The 14,100-nt window shown below is 47.0% G+C and overlaps 2 protein-coding genes across 3 annotated transcripts in view; both read right to left on the reverse strand.

Moving 5' to 3' along the window:
• Nucleotides 1-6,783: 6,783 nt before the first annotated feature.
• On the reverse strand, nt 6,784-12,878 carry LOC123957927 (probable pancreatic secretory proteinase inhibitor). 2 transcript variants are annotated; one of them, XM_046031042.1, is made up of 4 exons: nt 12,438-12,878; nt 10,635-10,666; nt 10,285-10,397; nt 6,784-7,021 (listed from the first exon to the last, which is right to left on the reverse strand). In XM_046031042.1, exons 1-4 carry the CDS (start codon nt 12,487-12,489, stop codon nt 6,976-6,978), a joined length of 243 nt encoding a protein of 80 aa, XP_045886998.1. In that variant the 5' UTR covers nt 12,490-12,878; the 3' UTR covers nt 6,784-6,975. The 2 variants fall into 2 exon arrangements, with proteins under 2 accessions (XP_045886998.1, XP_045886999.1); XM_046031043.1 differs by lacking the exon at nt 12,438-12,878 and adding an exon at nt 10,815-10,949.
• A 640-nt stretch (nt 12,879-13,518) lies between these two features.
• The window catches only part of polr2b (RNA polymerase II subunit B), a 16,788-nt gene continuing 16,206 nt past the window's right edge, over nt 13,519-14,100 (reverse strand). The window contains exon 25 of the mRNA XM_046030900.1: nt 13,519-13,742. Within this exon, the coding sequence (XP_045886856.1) occupies nt 13,653-13,742 (90 nt within the window). The 3' untranslated portion in view covers nt 13,519-13,652. The remainder of the gene's footprint in view (nt 13,743-14,100) is intronic.

Consider the following 14,100-nt stretch of genomic DNA (forward strand, 5'->3'; position numbering starts at 1 on the left):
GCGTATTTATACTCCATTTTACACCAAACCACTGCGTATTTATGCTCCATTTTACACCAAACCTCTGCGTATTTATACTCCATTTTACACCAAACCTCTGCGTATTTATGCTCCATTTTACACCAAACCTCTGCGTATTTATGCTCCATTTTACACCAAACCTCTGCGTATTTATGCTCCATTTTACACCAAACCTCTGCGTATTTATGCTCCATTTTACACCAAACCACTGCGTATTTATGCTCCATTTTACACCAAACCTCTGCGTATTTATGCTCCATTTTACACCAAACCTCTGCGTATTTATGCTCCATTTTACACCAAACCTCTGCGTATTTATGCTCCATTTTACACCAAACCTCTGCGTATTTATGCTCCATTTTACACCAAACCTCTGCGTATTTATGCTCCATTTTACACCAAACCTCTGCGTATTTATGCTCCATTTTACACCAAACGTCTGAGTATTTATGCTCCATTTTACACCAAACCTCTGAGTATTTATGCTCCATTTTACACCAAACCTCTGAGTATTTATGCTCCATTTTACACCAAACCACTGCGTATTTATGCTCCATTTTACACCAAACCACTGCGTATTTATGCTCCATTTTACACCAAACCTCTGCGTATTTATGCTCCATTTTACACCAAACCTCTGCGTATTTATACTCCATTTTACACTTGCTGTCACAACCTTTACACTCAAACACACCGACTGTAACTGAGTTCAGCTACATTCTGCTCCACCACACCATTACAAGATAAGAGCTGGAAGACAAAAAGAATGAAGCTTTCAGTCCTGTAGCAGAAACTGAGCTGGAGGAGGGCAGAAGAAGAAGTGGAGGTCAGAGGTCACCTTGAAGACGAGCTGATTCAGTGTGAACTTGTTTTGTTCCCCCACACACACATTTTAACATTTATGTGCAGATAGAAAAGCACAGATTCTGGATTAGCACAGTCTGGAGCAGCGTCTTCACAGTTCAAAGTTCTTCTTCTGCTGCTGCAATAAGAGCAGCATTCAACAGCACTAATCCTGCTGATGACCTCACTTTGTCACGCGAGCCCTGTGTGTGTTAATGACGCAGTCTTTGTTGTAAACTGGGTCTGACAGTCTGAACTCGTCCTTTGTCTCATATGTAGGTTTCTGTGTGAATGAATGTGTGTGTGTTACAGGGAACATGTGTGAGCCTCTTCACGCCTCCTCCTCCGTCCTGAATAATAACAACTGTGCCATTAATCTCACACAGAGTTCGGTCCAGACCTGCTCAGTGAAAAGGGCCCAGAGAGAACTGGTGCTAAATCAGCCTGCAGTGAGCGCTGTCTCTGTCTCGGTCTTAAACCCCGTCCTCCTGTTAAAGTGGATCTTCTGTCTGAACGGAAATGTGGCCGCTAATCTGATGCTAACACGCTAACACCAACACCCGTTTGTGAGGACAGGAACACGTCGAACACAAGTTCCCTCAATAAAAGGTTCTGTGATAAACTGATCCAGATCGACGGACCCCTTAGATCCACCACAGACCCTGAACACTTCGTGGAGCCTCAGGTTTGTTGGTCCAGCTGAAACATGGATTTATAGAAGACTTTTGGGAGGCTCTCCTCTCATCTGTGTGACGGGAAGTCTCCCACTTTTGTTCTTCCTTTTCCTGTTTCTATTAGACGACGCGCTCCAAGCAATGAAGAAGTGGTTCCCCAGCTTGGTTTGGAGGAACCTGACCGCTCAGAGCCCGGCCCTCAACCCTGAGCTGTGAGCCGGGTCCTCTGGCCCAACGTCAGAAGCCCGACCTGACAGAAGGTCTTCTGGATGAACGGCAGAAACACCCACAGACAAACTTTGCCGTTTTGTTGAAGAGAGGAAGCAGACCGGGTCCATATTCGTGATTACAGATTCAGAACGGGACGTCATGAAGTGCCCCAGTGCTTTTGACAGGTTCAATGTAAAGACTTCTGGATCTGGTCTCTCTCAGGCAGCTTTAATGAATCCTTGTGGGATCTTTTCAGAGCCGGGAAGGGGCTCTGTTTGTTCATGAAGGAGGCTTCACGCGATGATCCGCTCTCAGATCAGAGATAATACCGAGGGCAAACGCCACAGAGAAAGGCCGGCTGACGGGGGCTGAAGAGCCGTTAATGAGATGGAGGAGGGAGGCCGGATTATCCTGGAGCCGGTCTGGGGACAGAGTTCATCTGACCTCTGCAGCTATTCATCAGCAGAAACAACCAACCTTCTCTCAGTTCGACCCGAGACCTCCAACAGCCCAGAACACCACATCTGATTTATTCTAGCAGCTGACGAGCTCATCAGTGGACTCACCTGCTCAGGTGACTGCCGGTCTAAAGATCTGGATCTGTCGGGGTCAGTCCGGGACCAGCGTTCGGCAGCTTCCTTTAGGGATCCAAAGTCCATGTTAGTTTTAGTCTTATTTAAGAAACCTGAAGCTTTTTACTTCTCATCCAGAACATTTTAGTGACCAAAGAATCATCGGAGTCTGACCTCTGACCTCCACGTGGGGACAGCTCATGTGGATTCAGCTACATTGAGTCTGATACCAGATGCATCCGCTCCACCGAAGCGTTCCCCGCTCGGATCACAGCTCTTCTGTCAGTAAACCACATTTCCGAGGCGCCGTCAGGAAGCAAGCGGCAGTCTGTGGACGAACACGTTTATTAGTGCTGTGAAGTCATTTTAATACGAGGGTCTGTGGCACAGGAACTGCAGGTTTTGGCGGCTCGCTCTTTACACAGTTTAAAGTCTGAGCGTTACACTTAACTTGCAGAGTTTTGTGGCCGTCTGCTGGCTCAGATATTAATTTCTGATAAAAAGAGACGTTCTATTCTTTTATGATCAGATTTAAAAGACTTCATATTTTGAACGTCTTTATCTAAAATCTTACATTCACAAACACAAACGGTCTAAAACCACAAATCTTTAAATTACATTGAAACAACTGTTACTGATCCCTGTGTCCTCTTCTGTCGTTTTATTTTGGTATCAGATGAATTCGACTGAATAATAAATCAGTTGGACTTTCTGAGGTGTGAATTAATCCCGGTGGGACCTTCAGGCGGAGCTGATGTAGAAACGTTAACCTCCTCCAAGTTTACAGTCACACCGGAGGCTGTTTCACACCTTCAACCAGCAGCGATCACTGACACCTGCTACCTCCCTGATGATTGGCCGCTGATGGCGCTCAGAGTGGCGGGCGCTCCACGTGAACGTGAGAATGGAGAGGAAGTGTGTGTGTGTGTGGGGGGGGCTTACAGACATTCTGAGTCACAGCAGCTCACCTGGACCTCACCTGTGATGACATCACTGCGGTCACACAAACACATTTTAATGTGAGGTGAGGGGTTTCAGGAGCTTTGGCCCCTCCTCCACCCTGAACCCTGCTCTGAGAGGCTGTGAGGGCCCGACATGGTTTAATGGACCAGCACCGCACTCTGCGGCGTATCACGTTGCGTTACCTTGACTACAACAAAGCAGCTGTGGATTTGGCACTTTTCATTTTACATCTTTTACTTTGTTCACGGCCGAGGCGCTGAAGGGCCCGGCTGTCTGGTCTGGACCTGTTCCAGGCCCCTGCACAGTAATCTGGTTACCGGTCACCTGTGGACAGGAGGTCGTGTTCAGCTGGAAGAGCTACAGAGCAAGAAACAGATTTCAAAATAAAGTTTGTCTCAGTTTTCTTTTAGCCGTCTTCAGTCCGGTTCTTGGCTTTTGGTTCTTGGTTCTTGGTTCTTTGTTTCAGCCTGTGGTTCTGCAACTTCTCCGTGTTTTACTGTACTCTTCAGATGTGACTCCAACAGATCTGGTCTTGGACTTGTGCTGAACTCGACTGAGGTGGTCTGTGTGTGTGTCGCCTCGGGGCATTTTGTCACTTAGGGACATTTGGCGCCCCCCCAGCCCCCCCCCACTCTGCACGCTTCAAAGGCCGGATGAGCAGATGAGGGGTCAGGACTAACTGATTTAGGAAGGTTTAGTCTTCGCTCTGAAATCCATCCTCTTTGTTTGGCCTCTTCGCCCCGCCGGCTTCTCGCCTCTTTAACTCCTTCCTCTGTGCTTCAGTGAGCTACAGAGACCTGCAGAGGACCAGGACGCATCAGAACCCGGCCCTCCAGTGAAGCAGGAGACGACTCTTCATGTATAAAATATATTTATCCTGCTGTTCTCACGACGGCTTCGTGTGGTTTCAACGAGCTCATCAGGGATTGAACTTTTACTTTAGGGCCCCTCTCAGCTGTCCTCTACCATCACACGTCTGTTTCTGGGGAAGACTTTCCCTGTGACACCGTGAGCTGCTCGCTCCGTCCCCTGCTGCTGCTTTACCTTCATGTCAGAGTCCGTCCGCATGCTGCTGACACTTCTACCAACTTTTCATAACTTTCCCTGGTTTGAAATCAAAATATATAAAAACATTTGAAGTTATTTGGTCAAATGTTTTGTTGAAATAATTTTGAAAAGAAACATTTAACACATAAAACAGAGCAACTTTCAGCCCAGCTGATTTAAATCTCTTCAGTTTTCTCCTCATGTAGTTTGAGGATATTTAACTAAAGTGCAGCAGTTTGATTTCTTGTTGGAGGAGCAGACCTCTGCTGCCCCCCGCTGGCCGCTCAGAGCACCACACCTGGATGAGGTTCCATCCATGGTGCAGAAAGAGCTGCAAGCCGTGCTGTCCTGAAGTAACTGAGAATAAAGATGAACTTGTAATTGTCTTGCAATTCATTCTCTGCATTTAACTGTGCAGCCCCCGGGGACCAGCTCCGGATCTGTGCCAGTGTTCCTGACTGGAGAACCTAACATGTGTTCGATGGTGGTGGAAACCGGAGCCCCCGGAGGAAACCACATGAGGAGCGTTCCTCCTTATTAGTGCCAAACAAAGAACCAGCACTTAGAAAGAAAGAATACTGCACAGGAGACAATGTTGGTGGACACAGCTCAACTTAAAACCAGGAGGGGATCTTCCACGTGCCGTGGACCAGGACCCGAGCAGCACCAGACTTTCTCTCCGTCCCCCCTGACCTCTGACCCCAACCAAAACAAGGTTCCTTCAGGACTAAATGTCACGTAGGATTAGAAAAGGATGTTCTGGACAATAAAGTGTTGCGTGATTATAAAGATAAATTTAAATACAGAAAAGAAATGGTTTGTTTTGTTTCAATAAAAATTGACAAGGGAAGGGAAGGGAAGGGCAGGGAAGGGCAGGGAAGGGCAGGGCAGGGCGGCGCGGTGATGCAGTGGTTAGCACTGCTGCCTCACAGCAAGAAGGTGGTGGGTTCAAGCCCCGGTTGCCCCGGCCTTTCTGTGTGGGGTTTGCATGTTCTCGCCAGCTTCCTCCCACCATCCAAAGACATGCAGACTAGATTAATTGGTGTCTCCAAAATTGTCCTTAGGTGTGAGTGGTTGCTTGTCTATGTGTGGCCCTGCGATGGACGGGCAACCTGTCCAGGGTGTAGACGACTTCAGACAGGGAGAAACTCCATAGTTACGTAACAGTTCATGTTAGAAAGTGGAAGTTACATAAAACTGGAACCAAAGTTCTTGTGTGAATGAGTTTTGACATGTCTCAGTAGTAGTCTGGCGGCCTGGTGTTTGGAGATGCTCCCCACACTGTCCCTCATCTGGCCCCAGGGCCTCTTCACGGGCTCCAGCAGGTTTCTATCTCTGAGGTAGAAGTTGTGTAAAATGCCAAAACAAGCAACGACCATACACGAACAAACTGACCGCCACCTGGTCTTCATAATGCCCAATCGCAGAACGGGCCTATGCAGGGTGCCTGCAGTCTGGGCCCCTGTCAGGGCTTAGCCTTAGTGTCAGCTAGCTAGCTATTGAAAAGGCAAATGGCTAACAGACGCCTCAAAAATCAGACTGAACAAACTGAAAAGCTGATTTTATAGTTCACTGTTAAGTTCTTGCTAACTGTTCAAGAATCAAAGCAAAAAAAATAGGGCTGGGCACGTTATTGCACTTTTGTGTATATAGCAGTACATTTAAATTAAAAGTGGCAACACACTATTTTAGAATTCATTATTCAATTTTGCGCATAACTATGTGATTACTCACAATTAAAAATTTTAATCGTTGCCCAGCACTAGAAAAAAATAAAGACGTTTTGAAAACACATATTTGTAGATGAATTTCGGCTTGTTCTTCAGCCATTTTGTTCGTTTTCATGAGCTACCACAGGCACACAGATTTATGGGTAATGGGCAGCATCGATGCCATTCGATCGACCATTATGGGGACGTTGGAACGCAGCATACGAGGCAGTTAAAGGTCGTTGGACCCGTCATGTTAGACACCTGCTGAGACAGCTTCTGTACCCGTTTCAAACATAGCCGCTGTCTGTGGAGGGTCAGGTGGTCATGACCTCACCATGACATCACCAGTGGTCTCAGGTATCCACAGGCAACGTCTCCATGGTCTTATGGTTTGCAGAGTACTGCTGAGCGGCCAGCCTCTGTCTCAGGTGTTTCAGGCGGCGATATTTAAATGAACTGAGCCACAGTAACGTCACCTTCTGCTCGGGAACAGCGGTGAAAATGTGCGACTGAGACGTGTCGCCGTTTTCCCAGCTCCGCTCTTGGCCTTTAGTTTCCAGGACACTGATCCAGAGATGCTGATCAGGAGGACAGGATGTTAATTCAACACTGTGCGACAGGCAGGATGTGCTCTTAGCATGAGTGTGTTTTACTGATGGAGGTTTGTGAATGTCTGAAGATGGACGGCTGCAACTAAAGATTATTGTCATTAAGGAATAATTAAGTTAAATGAAGCTGAACTCAGACAGAAAATCTTTATTGGAGAAAGATTAGAGTGAAAAACATCCGACAGAGATATGAAAATATAAAACACATGTCTGAATGATGATCTAACAGCTAAACTCAAACAGAAGTCAAAGGTACACGTGATGTCATCAGTGGGCAGCAGTGTGATGACGTCATCAGTGAGGGACGAGTGGGATGATGTCATCCTCAGCAGGGCCCCTCCTTCACAATCAAAATGTCAGCGTTTTTCTCCCTGAACAAACAAATCAATGATCAGTTAAAAAGGTTTTTAAATCCACTGACACCTGTGTCTGTCTGTTCTATGTCTGCCTGTATCTGCCTGCGTATACCTGAGTCTGCCTGTTTCTATGTCTACCTTTATCTGCCTGTGTCTACGTCTACCTTTATCTGCCTGTGTCTACGTCTACCTTTATCTGCCTGTGTCTACGTCTACCTTTATCTGCTTGTGTCTATGTATACCTGTATCTGCCTGTGTCTACGTCTACCTTTATCTGCCTGTGTCTACGTCTACCTTTATCTGCCTGTGTCTACGTCTACCTTTATCTGCTTGTGTCTATGTATACCTGTATCTGCCTGTGTCTACGTCTACCTTTATCTGCCTGTGTCTACGTCTACCTTTATCTGCCTGTGTCTACGTCTACCTTTATCTGCTTGTGTCTATGTATACCTGTATCTGCCTGTGTCTACGTCTACCTTTATCTGCCTGTGTCTACGTCTACCTTTATCTGCCTGTGTCTACGTCTACCTTTATCTGCTTGTGTCTATGTATACCTGTATCTGCCTGTGTCTACGTCTACCTTTATCTGCCTGTGTCTACGTCTACCTTTATCTGCCTGTGTCTACGTCTACCTTTATCTGCTTGTGTCTATGTATACCTGTATCTGCCTGTGTCTACGTCTACCTTTATCTGCCTGTGTCTACGTCTACCTTTATCTGCCTGTGTCTACGTCTACCTTTATCTGCTTGTGTCTATGTATACCTGTATCTGCCTGTGTCTACGTCTACCTTTATCTGCCTGTGTCTACGTCTACCTTTATCTGCCTGTGTCTACGTCTACCTTTATCTGCTTGTGTCTATGTATACCTGTATCTGCCTGTGTCTACGTCTACCTTTATCTGCCTGTGTCTACGTCTACCTTTATCTGCCTGTGTCTACGTCTACCTTTATCTGCTTGTGTCTATGTATACCTGTATCTGCCTGTGTCTACGTCTACCTTTATCTGCCTGTGTCTACGTCTACCTTTATCTGCCTGTGTCTACGTCTACCTGTGCCTATGTATACCTATTTCTACGTCTACCTGTGTTTGTCTGTGTCTGCCCGTTTCTGTGTCTATATGTGTCTGCCTGTGTCTACTTGTGTCTGCCCGTGTCTACCTGTTTCTGTGTCTAACTGTGTCTGGCTGTGTCTACCTGTTTCTGAGTCTACCTGAGTCTGCCTGTTTCTGTGTATACATGTGTCTACCTGTGTCTGCCTGCGTCTGCCTGTTTCTGCCTGTGTCTATGTATACCTGTGCCTACGTCTACATTTGTCTACGTCTACCTGTATCTGCCTGTGTCTGCCCATGTCTACGTCTACCTGTATCTGCGTGTGTCTACGTCTACCTGTATCTGCCTGTTTCTACGTCTACCTGTGTCTGTGTCTTCTTGTGTCTGCCCGTGTCTACCTGTTTCTGTGTCTACCTGTATCTGCCTGTGTCTGCCTGTGTCTGCCCATGTCTACGTCTACCTGTATCTGCGTGTGTCTACGTCTACCTGTATCTGCGTGTGTCTACGTCTACCTGTATCTGCCTGTTTCTACGTCTACCTGTGTCTGTGTCTTCTTGTGTCTGCCCGTATCTACCCGTTTCTGTGTCTACCTGTGTCTACCTGAGTCTGCCTGTTTCTGTGTATACATGTGTCTACCTGTATCTGCATGCGTCTGCCTGTGTCTACCTCAGCGTGCCTGTTTCTGTGTCTACATGTGTCTACCTGTATCTGCCTGTGTCTACGTCTAACTGTATATGCCTGTGTCTACCTGTTTCTGTGTCTACCTGTGTCTGCATGCGTCTGCCTGTTTCTGTGTCTACGTGGGTCTACCTGTATCTGCCTGTGTCTGCCCCTGTCTACGTCTACCTGTATCTGCCTGTGTCTGCCCGTGCCTACGTCTACATGTGTCTATCTGTATCTGCCTGTGTCTGCCCCTGTCTACGTCTACCTGTATCTGCCTGTGTCTGCCCATGTCTACGTCTACCTTTATCTGCCTGTATCTGCCTGTTTCTACATCTACCTGTGTCTGTGTCTATATGTGTCTGCCCGTATCTGCCTGTGTCTACCTGTTTCTGTGTGTACCTGTGTCTGCCTGTTTCCATGTCTACCTGCGTCTGCCTGTTTCTGTGTCTACCTGTGTCTGTCTGTGTCTGCCTTTTTCTGTCTACCTGTTTCTGTCTACCTGTGTCTGTCTGTGTCTACCTGTGTCTGTCTATGTCTACCAGTGTCTAAGTCTACCTGTATCTGCCTGTCTCTGCTTGTGTCTGCCTATGTCTACGTGTTTCTGTGTCTACCTGTGCCTGCCGGTGTCAGTGTGTTTCTGTGTCTGCCTGTATCTGCCTGTGTCTGCCTATGTCTACGTGTTTCTGTGTCTACATGTGCCTGCCGGTGTCTGCTTGTGTCTGCTTTTGTCTTTCTGTGTCTGCTTGTGTCTGTCTGTGTCCACCTGTATCTGCGTCTGCTTGTGTCTGCATCTGCCTGTGTCTGCGTGTTTCTGTGTCTGCCAATGTCTACCTGTGTCTACCTGTGTCTGTCTGTGTCTACCTGTATCTGCCTGTATCTGTGTCTGCCTGTTTCTGCGTCTGCCTGTTTCTTTGTCTGCCTGTTTCTGTGTCTATGTGTGCCTGCCTGTTTTTGTGTCAACCTGTGCCTGCCTGTTTTTGTGTCAACCTGTGTCTGCCTGTTTCTGTGTCAACCTGTGCTTGCCTGTTTCTGTGTCAACCTGTGTCTTCCTGTTTCTGTGTCAACCTGTGCTTGCCTGTTTCTGTGTCAACCTGTGCCTGCCTGTTTTTGTGTCAACCTGTGTCTGCCTGTTTCTGTGTCAACCTGTGCTTGCCTGTTTCTGTGTCAACCTGTGCCTGCCTGTTTTTGTGTCAACCTGTGCCTGCCTGTTTCTGTGTCAACCTGTGCCTGCCTGTTTCTGTGTCAACCTGTGCCTGCCTGTGTCTGCGTGTTTCTGTCTTCCTGTGTCTGCGTATTTCTGTGTCAACCTGTGCCTGCCTGTTTCTGTGTCAACCTGTGCCTGCCTGTGTCTTCGTGTTTCTGTCTTCCTGTGTCTGCGTATTTCTGTGTCTGCCTGTGTCAGCAGAGACATTGACAGTTTTGTTTTGATATACTGATCAGTGGCGGGATGCACCTGTTTATGATCGATATGTGGCAGCATTTGATCAACAGTTCAGGACTGTGTGGAACAGATTAAGGACGTTATTGAGCCGTTATCAGAAGATCAGAATCATGGCGGTGGACTCACAGTCTGTGGACGCACAGAGAGCACTCGTTCGGGTAGGTGACGCCATTACTGCCGCACACCGGAGAGTAGTTCAGGGGACACGCCTGAGTCACGCTCATGCCCACGCAGGAAGGCTGCACAACAACAACAAAGCACACGTTACACTTCAGCAGTGGGATGGCCTTTGTTAAGATACAGTGGTGCACAGGTGAAACTTGAGCTGTGGTCTAATCACGACACCTGATAACAATCCCTACATGATGCTGTCAGACAGGAAATAACTTTAAACTCGTTCAATAGAATTGATTTCAGGTTTATTTATCTGTTTCTGTTACCAAAACATGGTCAGGTTGTAGAAAAGTGTTTCTTACCCTCCTGTAGAGCCTGGATCTGTCCTCAGCATCTGAAACACACAGTAAAAGTTTGTCAGGTTACCTGACCCTGTACGGTCTTACCTGGACTGATCACCTGACCCTGTACAGTCTTCTGTAGCACTGTCCATTGAAAACTCATTACTCATGTACACCGATCAGCCAGAACATTACGACCACCTGCTGTCTCCATGGACTCCACTGTGTGTTCTGATCCCTTTCTATCAGAACCAGCATCAACTCTTTCAGCAGTTTGACCTACATCAGCTCGTCTGTTGGACCACACGGGCCAGCCTTCACTTGACCCTCTATGACCCTGTCCTTGGTTCACCTCTTTTCCTTCCTTGGACCCCTTCTGATAGGTACTGACCCCTGCAGACTGGTCTGCAGATGTTCTGATCCAGTCATAAAGCCATCACAGTTTGCCCATTTTTCCTGCTTCTAACATCAACTCTGAGGACACAGTGTTCACCTGCTGCCTGATGGATCCAGGGACAGGTGCCATGGTAACCAGAGTAAACAGGAAGTCACTTTAGCATCAGTGTTAGCAGGCTAAAAACCTCGGTAACCTGATAATCCTGTAAAATTGATTTATTTCTATTACAGAGAAATTATCCAAACAGTTTCAATTATTAACCAGCACATTTCAAACATCTTAAATAAACAGCTGATCTGAGTGACAGCTGGTTTGTGTCATTTAGTGACGAGTAAGTCTTCAGAGTTAGGCCTGACACCGTTCACTCAAACCTGCTTCCACAACGATGTAAACAGAAACAAAATGTGAGGATGTGCAAAACACTGACACCACATATTTAACTGAAAACAGCACAAAGACACTTTTCAGATGTTGAAACTGAAAATGTTATTGTTGGAAAACGATAAACTCTGCCAGCAGCAGGTTTCAGACCAGCTGGGACGACAGCAACAAAAGAGTGGAAAAGCTGTGAGCTGCTAAAAAGGAAACAGCTGGTGGAGCATCTCACATTAATGAGGTGAACTGGCAGCAGGTCAGTAAAATGATGAGGCATAAAGAGTCTGTCTGAGGTAAAGATGGGGGGTAAAGATGTTTCTCAGCGTCAAACTGCAAAGAATCTGGGATTTAATCAGCAGCTCATCGTCTCAGTAAGAGATTCAAGAAATCTCTGTACTCATGGGTCAAGGCTGAAAACCAGGACTGGATGTCTGTGACCTTTGACCCTCAGACGGCATCAGAACCAGACCTGATTCCGTGGCGGACGCCGCTGCCTGGGCTGTGGAACACAAACCATCATCTCTGAACTCAGTCTGTTTCTGCGTTCACAAACTCAAGATGAAATTCCACCGAGTAGAGAGGAGACCGTCTGTAAACCAGATCCAGAGACGGCGTCTTCTGGACTGAGGCTGAGTGGAAAACTGTCTTCTTATTTCAGCAGGACGAAGCCAAACCAGGTTCTGAAAATGTCCCAGCAGCACGGCTCTGCAGGAGAAGGGTCCGGGTCCTGAACTGGTCTGCCTGCAGTCCCCAACTGAAAATGTTTCACGCATGATGAGACGTAAAATACGACACAGGACACCCCGAACTGATGAGAAATCCTGCATCAGGCAGGAATCCAGGTCCCAGCAGTCGGTCTCTTTAAGTCCCAGACGCTCAGTTAGAAGAAGAGCTGAAGCAGCAGAGCAGGAAACACTGAAACCTGCTGCTGCAAGCAAATTCAAAACAGGTAATTCATTTTCCCAAAACAATCAATTTCTCAGTTTCAACACGTGATAAGTGTCTTTGTGCTGTTTTCAGCGTCCACACACACCTGCCTGGTCCAGACTCACCTGCACAGAATAAAGCAGCAGCACAGACGAGCAGAAGAGTCCTGCCAAACATCCTGGATGAAAAGTCAGAAAGTCAAATTAAACCAAAAAGCAAAAATGTTTAAACTGTCTGGGAGGAGGTTGAATCTGCGAGTTTTCCTGGCGTGTGATTGGCTGCTAATGCGTCTGTGTGCAGTTCCTCTGTGGTTGTGATGTGTGCCGTTGGTGCCGTGCTGTTGTCATATAGAGGACGGGCTCCGTGTTGTGGTCAGAAACTATGCGAGCGGCTGTTGTTGTGACGCCGGCTGCTCTCTTTTGTTCGGACTTTAATCTCGGGATCAACATTCTGTCTGCTGTGAAATATCGCTGACCGAGCGAAAACTGTCAGGAGGACTCAAAAACAAATGTGGTCCGTCACGAGGCTGCACATCTTTACACACAAACACAACAGGAGGAAAACAAGCTCAATATCACACGGTCTAAAAACATTTAAATGTTTACACAGATAAAACCAGAATACAAAGTCTGATGGTGAACTGCTGCCCCTAAAGATACATAACATAAACAGTGTCTGACAAAAAAGTGAGTCCAGCACATGTTTTGTAAATATTTTCATGTTTCAACACTGAGGAAATGACACTTTGCTCCAATGTAAAGTAATGAGTGTGCAGCTTGTAAATTTGCTGTCCCCTCAAAATAACATCACACAGCCACTAATGTCTAAACCGCTGACAACAAAAGTGAGGACACCCCTAAGTGAAAATGTCCAAATTGGGCCCCATTAGCCATTTTCCCTCTCTGGGGTCATGTGACTTGTTAGTGTTATAAGGTCTCAGGTGTGAACAGGGAGCAGGTGGGTTAAATTTGGTGTTAGCGCTCTTACACTTCGTCATACTGGTCACTGGAAGTTCAACATTGCACCTCATGGCAAAGAACTCTCTGAGGATCTGAAAAAAAGAATGGCTGCTCTACATAAAGATGGCCAAGGCTATAAGAAGACTGCCAAGACCTTGAAACTGAGACCCTGTTTGATGTGCTCGTGGTGCATGACCCACATGTTCTGTCACATGATGTCTGTAAACCAATAAGGACTCAGAAAAAGTACCAACAATCAGATTTATTCTAATTTTACAAAAACAAAGTGAAACAACATGAAAAAAACCATCAAACTTCAGCTTCCTGTTGCTGATGTCACATTTAAAGTCTGCAGGGAAGCATGTGATTGGCCGAGCCCCTCTATGACGCCATCATACGAGGAGCGATGCTCATCGACATCAACTCCTGGAAGAGAAGCTTACAGGCGTACGGCATCCGGACCAGGGAGATCTGATGGACAGCCGGGGGGGGAGAGAGAGAGAGAGAGAGACATGTCATTACTGATAGTGTTCGCCTGGCTCTCGTGGCGACTGGTAAACTTGATAGTGTTCGCCTGGCTCTCGTGGCGACTGGTAAACTTGATAGTGTTCGCCTGGCTCTCGTGGCGACTGGTAAACTTGATCGTGTTCGCCTGGCTCTCGTGGCGACTGGTAAACTTGATCGCGTTCGCCTGGCTCTCGTGGCGACTGGTAAACTTGATCGCGTTCGCCTGGCTCTCGTGGCGACTGGTAAACTTGATCGCGTTCGCCTGGCTCTCGTGGCGACTGGTAAACTTGATAGCGTTCGCCTGGCTCTCGTGGCGACTGGT

This window comes from Micropterus dolomieu, linkage group LG19, assembly GCF_021292245.1.
Source record: "Micropterus dolomieu isolate WLL.071019.BEF.003 ecotype Adirondacks linkage group LG19, ASM2129224v1, whole genome shotgun sequence".
Classification (NCBI taxonomy): domain Eukaryota; kingdom Metazoa; phylum Chordata; class Actinopteri; order Centrarchiformes; family Centrarchidae; genus Micropterus; species Micropterus dolomieu.

Bases quoted from the DNA above. Each gene is read 5' to 3' on its own strand.
- LOC123957927 (XM_046031042.1), bottom strand. From the start codon at position 12,489: ATGTTTGGCAGGACTCTTCTGCTCGTCTGTGCTGCTGCTTTATTCTGT. The intron at 10,398-10,634 runs GTAAGAAACACT...GTTGTTGTGCAG, and splicing joins GATCCAGGCTCTACAGGAGG to CCTTCCTGCGTGGGCATGAG. The intron at 7,022-10,284 runs GTGAGTCCACCG...TTGTTTGTTCAG, and splicing joins TCTCTGTGCGTCCACAGACT to GGAGAAAAACGCTGACATTT.